Source organism: Coregonus clupeaformis, chromosome 6 (assembly GCF_020615455.1).
Source record: "Coregonus clupeaformis isolate EN_2021a chromosome 6, ASM2061545v1, whole genome shotgun sequence".
Lineage (NCBI taxonomy): Eukaryota > Metazoa > Chordata > Actinopteri > Salmoniformes > Salmonidae > Coregonus > Coregonus clupeaformis.
Genome location: NC_059197.1, coordinates 34,309,278 through 34,320,619, shown reverse-complemented (window position 1 = coordinate 34,320,619; position 11,342 = coordinate 34,309,278). Strand labels below are relative to the sequence as shown.

Sequence of the window (11,342 nt, the reverse complement as noted above, 5' to 3'; positions counted from 1 at the left end):
GTGTCTCTGTGTGAGTGTCTCTGTGTGAGTGTCTCTGTGTGTGTGAGTGTCTCTGTGTGTGTGAGTGTCTCTGTGTGTGTGAGTGTCTCTGTGTGTGTGAGTGTCTCTGTGAGTGTGTGAAGGGTGAGTTAGAGGCTATTAAAGGAGATGTAACAAACTGACAAAGGAGCCCTCACACCAATCAGTTGTCTGCCCACTGTCAGAAGAGAAATACATCAATGAAGGATCATACACACACACAGATTACAGGGTCCAGTCCTAACTGCTGCGTGTGTGTATGTGTTCAGAGTTCTGTGTGCGTGTGTTCAAAGCAGGGGTTGGAACCAAAAGTATTTTCCGATAGTTTAGTTCTGAACAGAACCACAATTTCTATTCATTCTGTTCCACTGTTCCGACCAGCAAAATAATGTTCTGAACCGGTTCGACCCAAAACAAAGTACCGGTTTATATAGTTCCTTTCTGTTCCTTTTTTAACCTGTGAAATCAACAGTTAAAAAAAAACATTTAGCTAATTTAAATGACTTGATAGAGCGGTTTGCTATGGAGCAGGGAAGCTTGGGAGGGGAGGTAGCCTATACTTGGGAGGGGGAGGGGGAGGTAGCCTATACTTGGGAGGGGGAGGGGGAGGTAGCCTGTACTTCGGAGGGGGAGGTAGCCTGTACTTGGGAGGGGGGAGGTAGCCTATACTTGGGAGGGGGGAGGGGGAGGTAGCCTATACTTGGGAGGGGGGTAGCCTGTACTTGGGAGGGGGGGAGGGGGAGGTAGCCTATACTTCGAAGGGGGGGGGGGGGGGGAGGTAGCCTATACTTCAGAGGGGGGAGGGGGAGGGGGAGGTAGCCTGTACTTCAGAGGGGAGGGGAGGTAGCCTGTACTTCGGAGGGGGGAGGGGGAGGTAGCCTTACTGGGAGGGGGAGGTAGCCTGTACTTGGGAGGGGGGAGCCTGTACTTGGGAGGGGGGAGGGGGAGGTAGCCTGTACTTCGGAGGGGGGAGGGGGAGGTAGCCTGTACTTCGGAGGGGGAGGGGGAGGTAGCCTGTACTCCGAAGGGGGAGGGGGAGGTAGCCTATACTTGGGAGGGGGAGGTAGCCTGTACTTCGGAGGGGGGAGGGGGAGGTAGCCTGTACTTCGGAGGGGGAGGTAGCCTATACTTGGGAAGGGGAGGTAGCCTATACTTGGGAGGGGGAGGTAGCCTGTACTTCGGAGGGGGAGGGGGAGATAGCCTGTACTTCGGAGGGGGAGGTAGCCTATACTTGGGAAGGGGAGGTAGCCTGTACTTCGGAGGGGGGAGGGAGGTAGCCTGTACTTCGGAGGGGGGAGGTAGCCTATACTTCGAAGGGGGAGGGGAGGTAGCCTATACTTCGAAGGGGGAGGGGAGGTAGCCTGTACTTCGAAGGGGGAGGGGGAGGTAGCCTATACTTCGGAGGGGGGAGGGGGAGGTAGCCTATACTTCGGAGAGGGAGGGGAGGGGGAGGTAGCCTATACTTCAGAGGGGGGAGGGGGAGGGGGAGGTAGCCTGTACTTCAGAGGGGGGAGGGGGAGGGGGAGGTAGCCTATACTTCAGAGGGGGGAGGGGGAGGGGGAGGTAGCCTGTACTTCAGAGGGGGGGGGGGGGAGGGGGAGGTAGCCTATACTTCAGAGGGGGGAGGGGGAGGGGGAGGTAGCCTGTACTTCAGAGGGGGGAGGGGGAGGTAGCCTGTACTTCGGAGGGGGAGGGGGGAGGGGGAGGTAGCCTATACTAAATAAAAACATGCCTGGGACGTAAAATAACATTGTTAACCTCTTCCATTTCTTTTGGAATAACGGTTCTATTCCAGACCGGTACAGATCACTTTCGTTCTGATTCTGTTCCTTGAACATTTTCATTATTTTCTGTTCTGTTCCCTGAACCGGTTCCAACTCCTGGTTCAGAGTTCTGTGTTTGTTCATGTGTGTATTCCCAGTGCTACAATTCAGTTTTATATGTTTTGTTAGCATGAAACGTTTTAATAGTGCCAAAGCAGATTCAAGTGTTAGTTACACAATATTAAGAGGAACAACTTTGAATCACATTATTATAACTGATGAATAAATCACCGCTATAAATAATATATCCAACTAAATCTCTCTCTCCCACCCACTCCTCCTCCCCCCCACTCCCTCCCTCCCTCCCCCTCCCCCTCCCTCCCTCCAGCCGGTGGTTCGTCTGATAGAGGAGGCTAGTGGTCGTGGTCTGAAGGAGGTCCGTTTCATCACCCTCCAGAACCAGTACATCCTCAACATCAGAGAGGGCTTCCAGCAGAACGCCGTGTTCGGCTTCAGACGCCAGATCAAGAAACGACCGCTCTTCCTCTCCTCCGTTGTCCTCGCGCCACATCTACAGTGAGTACTGGAGTAAAACTACACTGAGTGGACAAAACATTAAGGACACCTGCTCTTTCCATGACATAGACTGACCAGGTGAAACTATGACCCCTTATTGATGTCACCTGTTAAATTCATATCAATCAGTGTAGATGAAGGGGAGGAGACAGGTTAAAGAAGAATTTATACGCCTTGAGACATGGATTGTGTATGTGTGCCATTCAGAGGGTGAATGGGCAAGACAACATATTTAAGTGCCTTTGAACGGGGTATGGTAGCATTGGAGTCAACATGGGGCCAGCATCCCGTTTGAACTCTTTCGACACCCTGTAGAGTCCATGTCCCGACAAACTTGAGGCTGTTCTGAGGGCAAAAGGGAGGGGGGGGTAACTCAATATTAGGAAGGTGTTCTTAATGTTTTGTACACTCAGTGTATACTAGCTATACATTCACCTTTTAGATCTACTGGGCTAATACAACACTATACAATAACGCTTTTGATGTAGTCGTTTAGCTTTAGCACACAGTCTTATCCAGAACTCCCCATGAGCAATCTCCCACTTGTGGGATGGAAATGTCTGATTTGGAAAGTTGATTTTGATGGTGAACTGTCCTGTTAACATTTACATGGCATAGTACACTGGAGCCTGCTGCTACCAAAATAACTTGTCTTGTATGGATGGTACCATCGCACAGCACGCTGTGGTTGGACATGATGTGCCAGCACAGTGAGCAACACCACACGCTCTTCTCTTACTTAGGTAGTGTCAGTGTGAAACAGTGTTCCATAGAGCCAGCCAGTCAGTCAGTCGGCCAGACAGTCAGTCAGTCAGCCAGTCAGTCGGTCGGTCGGTCGGTCGGTCGGTCGGTCGGTCGGTCGGTGGAAGTAGCAGACGGTCAGTCAGGCCCTAGTGTAGTGAAGCACATTGAGCTAACTACCAGAACACAGTGCTGCCCTGTCCCTGTCCCTGTCCCTGTCCCTGTCCCTGTCCCTGTCCCTGTCCCTGCCCCTGTCCCTGTCCCTGCCCCTGTCCCTGTCCCTGTCCCTGTCCCTGTCCCTGTCCCTGTCCCTCTCCATGTCCCTGTCCCTGTCCCTGTCCCTGTCCCTGTCCCTGTCCCTGTCCCTGTCCCTGTCCCTGTCCCTGTCCCTGTCCCTGCCCCTGCCAGTCCTATCAGTCCAGTACTGCTGCTACTGGGGGAGCTAGACTGTGCTGTTCCAACCCGGCCTGGAACAAACAGATGGAAAGAGTGAAAGAAAGGGAGACAAGGGAAAGAGAGACCGAGAGAGGGGAAAGAGAGAGAAAAGAGAGAGAAGAGGGAGGGACAGAAGAAAAAGGGAACGGATGGAAAAGGAGAAAAAGAGAGGGCCTAAATGGCTTCCAGACGGCAGCATGACTGAACGAGTGTGAAACGTGACTGTGGGGAGTTGGAATGTGAGCAAGGGATTTGTCCCCGGGACTTTTCATCTGTTTTCTTCTTTCCATCTATGGCTGATGCTAGACTGTTCTGTTCTCCTCTTCTCTAGTCACCAAGTCATGAGTCTCCTCTTCTCTAGTCAACAAGTCATGAGTCTCCTCTTCTCTAGTCAACAAGTCATGAGTGTCCTCTTCTCTAGTCACCAAGTCATGAGTCTCCACTTCTCTAGTCACCAAGTCATGAGTCTCCTCTTCTCTAGTCACCAAGTCATGAGTCTCCACTTCTCTAGTCACCAAGTCATGAGTCTCCACTTCTCTAGTCTCCTCTCACAATAACATGCAATCTTACTGTGTTCATTTTGAGTTCAGTGTGCGTGTGTGTGTGTGTGTGTGTGTGTGTGTGTGTGTGCTTTAGGAACGTAATGTCCTGCTGAGCACACGGGTGGAAGTCATTCGCTTGATTGCCTCTGTAGCTCTGTAGACGCTTGCGAGTTCTCACTTTGGCAAATACACACACACACACACACACACACACACACACACACACACACACACACCGTGTCCGTTCACCTTGCCTTAAACACATCCACCCTCCTTCACTCTTCCTCTCTTCCTTTCTTCCTCTCTTTCACCTCTTCCTCTCTTCCTCTCTTCCTCTCTTCCTTGGCTGTTTTTCTATCCACGTCTTTATCCTCCCCCTGGTTCTTTCATTACATTTGTTTTCTCTCTCTTCCCTGTGATCTTCTCAGAACACACAGGGAACAAAGCACCTGATTGTGGGGACAGATTTCAGCGTGACACTCAAACAAAGCAAGACTGAACTGAGATGAAAGATGAGACTGTCAGGGGAGGGAGGGAGAGGGAGGGAGGGAGAGAGAACCTGACTGTTAGTGACTCATGACAGACAGGGCCATCTGACGGCCTCCTGATATGCCCTTGCTTTGTGTTTTCTCTGTGTCTGCTCCTCATTTCTGTTTCCCTCTATGTCTTCCTCTTCGTCTTCCTCTTGGCTGTTGACACTACTGCTGCAGTAGAGTTTCGCCCGCTTCTAGCACTATGACATCATCATGTTGTTTATCATGCAGGATGTGGTGGAGCTAGAGTTGATTGGTTATTCAGCATTAGCGTAGGTTCTAATGAAATAAAACATCATTGGATTATTCCGGATGTGGTTTACAATTCTAAAAGTTATCCGTATAATATTCCCAGATATGGTGTGTAACTCTGCCCCCTCCCCCTCTTCTCTTTTCCAGGACTCTCGGTGGCCTCTGCTCCTCCTCCTCCTCCTCCTCCTCCTCCACTCTGGATCTGTCCGTGTCTCTCCCTCTCTCTCCCACCTTCACCAACCCTCCCAGCGTATTCCCAGAGACCTGGTTACCCATGACGACCAGCCAGGACTTCCTGCAGGTTCCGGTATCCCGTGACGACCGGAGCTATCGGACCGTCTACACCCTCTTCCACAAGACCGTGTCCGAAACCAAGTTCCGCATCCTGAAGATCCTCCGCGTCCAGAACCCCTTCCTCTGGGAGAAATACAAGCGGTGAGTTATCATACAGTTATTACACAGTTATTAAATGGGTATGTTGTTACACAGAAATTCACCTGGGTCCTCGTGGAGGTAAGGAGATAGTTGAGTTGGTAGCTACACAGTTATTAGCAGTTGTTAGTTTGTTATGACTGTCAGAATCAGAGCTCATGAGTTCCTGTGGATAGATGGCTGGTGTGCCTTGGCTGCTACACTGGTCCTGCTTTAGAACCCGACCTAGGGAAAGGCGGATGTCTGTCTGCTGTGGCGCTGAATGTGAATGTGCTGGAATGGGTCTGTTCCAGGCTAAACGGCTCTGATGCCAGAATGCATCAGAATGCTTTCAATTGGGGCCAAAGAGGTCATTGATGTTGTTGTGGATATTGGAGAGCAGTGTGATGGCTAACCTCCCACATTTGTTGGCGTTGTTTCAATATGACTGAATGCTGTGGGTGCTTTGTGCTGTACTAATGGTGAGAGCCAAGCTGTGTGTGTTCAGTGTGTGTGTTCAGTGTGTGTGTTCAGTGTGTGTGTTCAGTGTGTGTGTTCTGTGCGTTCTGTGTGTGTGTCTGAACACACAGCTGGGCTCTCACCATTAGTGTAACCCACTAGTGAAGGTGAGACCGTGAGAACCGTGGTTTAAAAGCACAGGAAGTGGGTCCTTGATTTTATTTTATTTTATACATCCCATTGCCATAGATACGGCAGAAGGGAATAGAGCAGAGAGAGGATGAGTCAGGGGGATGGTGCTGTGTGTGTGTGTGTGTGTTTCCTACTTGGTAGAAGCAGTGAATCAAATAGCCTAGACTATAGACTTAAACCTTAACTGTTTCACTGTATCCTGTTCAAAAGTGTAAACATTCAATCACTACACTAAAGAGGTCATAATAATCCCCCCCCTCCTCCTCCTCTCCCCCTAACAGGAAGAAGGAGTACATGTCTCGTCGTCTCTCGGAGATGGACAGGATGCTGAGCGAGCGCCACCTGTTTCACGGCACATCCACTGAGGTGGTGGAGGGCATCTGCAAACACAACTTTGACCCGCGTGTCAGTGGCAAACACGCCACCATGTTCGGACAAGGCTCCTACTTCGCCCGCAAGGCCGTCTACTCCCACAACTTCTCCAAGCGCTCGCCTAAAGGGGTCCACTGCATGTTCCTGGCCAAAGTCCTCACTGGCAGGTTAGTAGCCTTTATGGGGATTGCTATGATGTATAGCATCATATGTCACACAGCACAGAAACACATCACTCTAGGAGAGAAATGTGGTTGAAGAAAAACCCTCCCTAACTTCAGTAGACCACTACTGGTCAGTCATCCATAATAGTTCCATTTGGTGAGCACTGGCAGAGCTTGATGTTGTTCCTCTCTCCTCTGTCTCTCCAGGTTTACAGTGGGGAACCCCTCCATGCGGCGGCCGCCCCCACTCAGCCCCCGGGACCCCTCCAGTGACCTGTACGACTCCTGTGTAGACAACTGGGTGGACCCTCAGATCTATGTTATCTTCAATGATGACCAGAGCTACCCCTACTTTATCATCCAGTACGAAGAGGTTCCCAGTACTGTGGCTATCTGACATTATAGCAGACAGAACCAAACCCAGTTCTGTGGCTATCTGACATTATAGCAGACAGAACCAAACCCAGTACTGTGGCTATCTGACATTATAGCAGACAGAACCAAACCCAGTACTGTGGCTATCTGACATTATAGCAGACAGAACCAAACCCAGTTCTGTGGCTATCTGACATTATAGCAGACAGAACCAAACCCAGTACTGTGGCTATCTGACATTATAGCAGACAGAACCAAACCCAGTAACGTGGCTATCTGACATTATAGCAGACAGAACCAAACCCAGTACTGTGGCTATCTGACATTATAGCAGACAGAACCAAACCCAGTAACGTGGCTATCTGACATTATAGCAGACAGAACCAAACCCAGTACTGAGGCTATCTGACATTTATAGCATACAGAACCAAACCCAGTACTGTGGCTATCTGACATTATATCAGACAGAACCAAACCCAGTACTGTGGCTATCTGACATTATAGCAGACAGAACCAAACCCAGTTCTGTGGCTATCTGACATTATAGCAGACAGAACCAAACCCAGTACTGTGGCTATCTGACATTATAGCAGACAGAACCAAACCCAGTACTGTGGCTATCTGACATTATAGCAGACAGAACCAAACCCAGTACTGTGGCGATCTGACATTATAGCAGACAGAACCAAACCCAGTACTGTGGCTATATGAGAACAGACCGAACCAAACCAGAGCTACCCCATACTTCATCATCAGTATGAAGAGTTAACCAGTACTGTCAACATCTGAGACCTATTGGTTACTCCCATCGTCCACAGCAGCTTCCGTCTGTATGCTGTTGGTTTGAAGCCCTTAAACTGGGCAGTGGATGGCGTTTCATTTGGACCCAATGCTGTGTGAATGGATATTTGCCTTGGTGTTTGCCATTTTGGATCCCCATCGGGACTGAACAGTGGACAGTGTCACTGAGACTCAATGCTGGAGTAACCACATAACGTTTCTGTTTAAAACCTAACCCCCTACGACCCCCATCTCTCTCTCTAAGACCACTCTCTCTCTGAGGGAAGATATGTTTGCCGAGATGATAAGCTGTACATACGTTCTCCTTGTTTATATTTGAACTGTGTGCCTTTTGTTCATAAATGTTTATTTATGTTTGTTAATGTAACATTGAGTAAATAAAGAATCTTAAAGAGAAAATCATAGCGCTGTCCAGGGTGATTTATTGCGAAGTTTTATATCTCATTGGTAGTTGAGTACACTCTTTCTATAGCCTCCGCAACCACTGGTCCTGTTTTATAGGCCTACTGTAGCCTATATGCAGCCAAGACAGAAAGATAAACGCGGTCAGAGACCCACTAAAGCAGCACCGCCCCTTCAAGAGTCTGAGCCTGCCTGGCAGGGTTGGTCCAACAAAGCCAGAGCCCCCTGATGGGAGAGCATAATATACAAGGAATTTCTCAAAGCTGCTAATGAGAACCTTGACGACCTTGTACCTAGCTGGTGGGAATTTTGGTGGGGTGCCCCCACCCAGGTAGTGGCAGTGCTGGCAACACTAGCTGCAGTAACCCATGGGGATGGGGTCACACTCTGACATTCAGAGAGGGGGCAAATTATTGTGGCCCTGGTGGCACAAAATAATCAAATGGTCACAACGGGGGACCAGGGTGTGTGTGTTTCAGGGTAGGGGGGGGGGTGTATCTGAGATCCATCAGCTAGGACTTGACATGGGTTAATCAGATCTCTCCAATCTTGCTCAATTTTGCATGCCTTCTCAAACCGCTACAACTGTATATGTATTCGCACATCACGGCTTCTCTTGAGTTGGGCTCGGGGATGGAACAACTGCTGAACATCTGAGCTTGTGGTTGTTTGTTGAGGAAGGGTGGGGAGTGTGTATTAGTGTGTGTATCCCACATCTGTTGCTATGGGGAAATGATGTTAGGGACAATACAGGATGAATCACAATAATTGCTTGCCAAAAATAATTTTTTTGTAATGCCAGTCCTGGTTATAGGTAACAATCCTTTGTATGAACTGCCTACATTATTACACATATTACTTGTTAATTGTGGAAATCAATTAAGATATGCAAGATTATTATATATATACACTACCAGTCAAAAGTTTTAGAACATCTACTCATTCAAGGGTTTTTCTTTATTTTTACTATTTTCTACATTGTAGAATAATAGTGAAGACATAAACTATGAAATAGCACATATGGAATCATATAGTAACCAAAAAAGTGTTAAACAAATCAAAATATGTTTTATATTTGAGATTCTTCAAATAGCCACCCTTTGCCTTTGACAGCTTTGCACACTCTTGGCATTCTCTCAACCACCTTCATGAGGTAGTCACCTGGAATGCATTTAAATTAACAGGTGTGGCTTCTTAAATGTTAATTTGTGGAATTTCTTTCCTTCTTAATGCGTTTGAGCCAATCAGTTGTGTTGTGACAAGGTAGCGGGGGTATACAGAAGATAGCCCTATTTGGTAAAAGACCAAGTCCATATTATGACAAGAACAGCTCAAATAAGCAAAGAGAAATGACAGTCCATTACTTTAAGACATGAAGGTCAGTCAATACGCAACATTTCAAGAACTTTGAAAGTTCATTAGAGTTACAAGCCTCAGAAATTGCAGCCCAAATAAATGCTTCACAGAGTTCAAGTAACAGACATCTCAACATCAACTGTTCAGAGGAAACTGTGTGAATCAGGCCTTCATGGTCAAATTGCTGCAAAGAAACCACTACTAAAGGACACCAATAATAAGAAGAGACTTGCTTGGGACAAGAAACACGAGCAATGGACATTAGACCGGTGGAAATGTGTCTTTGGTCTGGAGTCCAAATTTGAGATTTTTGGTTCCAACAGCCGTGTCTTTGTGAGACGCAGAGTAGGTGAACGGATGATCTCCGCATGTGTATTTCCCACCGTAAAGCATGGAGGAGGAGATGTGGGGGTGCTTTGCTGGTGACACTGTCTGTGATTTATTTAGAATTCAAGGCACACTTACCCACATGGCTACCACACCATTCTTCGATACGCCATCCCATCTGGTTTGGGCTTAGTGGGACTATCATTTGTTTTTCAACAGGACAATGACCCAACACACCTCCAGGCTGTGTAAGGGCTATTTGACCAAGAAGGAGAGTGATGGAGTGCTGCATCAGATGACCTGGCCTCCACAATCCCCTGACCTCAACCAAATTGAGATGGTTTGGAATGAGTCGGACCGCAGAGTGAAGGAAAAGCAGCCAACAAGTGCTCAGCATATGTGGGAACTCCTTCAAGACTGTTGGAAAAGCATTCCAGGTGAAGCTGGTTGAGAGAATGCCAAGAGCGTGCAAAGCTGTCATCAAGGCAAATTTGAAGAATCTCAAATATAAAATATATTTGGATTTGTTTAACACCTGATTTGGTTCCTACATGATTCCATATGGGTTATTTCATAGCTTTGATGTCTTCACTAGTATTCTACAATGTGGAAAATAGTCAAAATAAAGAAAAACCCTTGAATGAGTAGGTGTTCTAACATTTTTGACCGGTATATATCTTTTAAAATAACTATACAATACAATCGAGGTGAGTGCGTTGGAAATGCTTTGAGGCAGTTAATCTGCTTCTGTTCTCGGGGTGGCACTCTATGCTCTTTTTAAAGGATGGGTCCCAATCGCTCAAAGGTCCTAGGATACAGGTGGACAGAGGTGGTCTGGTCACTGGGACGACAATCCAATATACTTCTCAAAGAAACTCAAAAGGGGTGATGATATTTATTAACAATTTTGATGCAAATTGTTCAAACCAATCAGCAAGATAGATGGATTCTTTTAAATATGTTATTGGACCATAAACATATTTGGCTCATTAATCTATAAGGTCCAAATGATGATTCATGCTTCTTTTAAAATATATATAATAATTAATCAAACCTACAAGCAATACAAGACACTATTGTTATGGTGGGGAGATAATAATATGGTTTTAAATACCTCAGTGGACCGTAAAGGAAATCGCACTACAAACGATCACCCTTATGCACTTAAGGAAATCACGAATATCATGGATATATTGGAACTAGTGGATATATGGAGGCTTGAATATCCTGACCTATTGAGATATACAGTTAATTCAGAAAGTATTCAGATCCCTTCCCTTTTCCCACATTTTGTTACGTTACAGCCTTATTCTAAAATGGATTAAATAAAAAAAACTTCCCTCATCAATCTACACGCAATACCCAATAATGACAAAATGAAAACAGGTTTTTAGACATTTTTGCTAATTTACAAAAAATCAAAAACAGAAATACCTTATTTACATAAGTATTCAGACCCTTTGCTTTGAGACTCGAAATTGAGCTCAGGTGCATCCTGTTTCATTTACGTTGACATTTACGTCATTTAGCAGATGCTCTTATCCAGAGCGACTTACAAATAGGTGCATTCACCTTATAGCCAGTGGGATCACCACTTTACAATGTTTTTGTTTTTGGGTTGGG

General features: G+C 47.0%; 1 protein-coding gene across 1 annotated transcript in view; it reads left to right on the top strand.

Moving 5' to 3' along the window:
• LOC121567598 (protein mono-ADP-ribosyltransferase TIPARP-like) overlaps positions 1–8,036 on the top strand; it is an 18,424-nt gene extending 10,388 nt beyond the window's left edge. The window contains exons 4-7 of the mRNA XM_041877772.2: positions 2,170–2,357; positions 5,008–5,295; positions 6,204–6,461; positions 6,666–8,036. Coding sequence (XP_041733706.2) covers positions 2,170–2,357; positions 5,008–5,295; positions 6,204–6,461; positions 6,666–6,855 — 924 coding nt within the window. The 3' untranslated portion in view covers positions 6,856–8,036. The remainder of the gene's footprint in view (positions 1–2,169; positions 2,358–5,007; positions 5,296–6,203; positions 6,462–6,665) is intronic.
• The last annotated feature ends 3,306 nt before the right edge of the window (positions 8,037–11,342 follow it).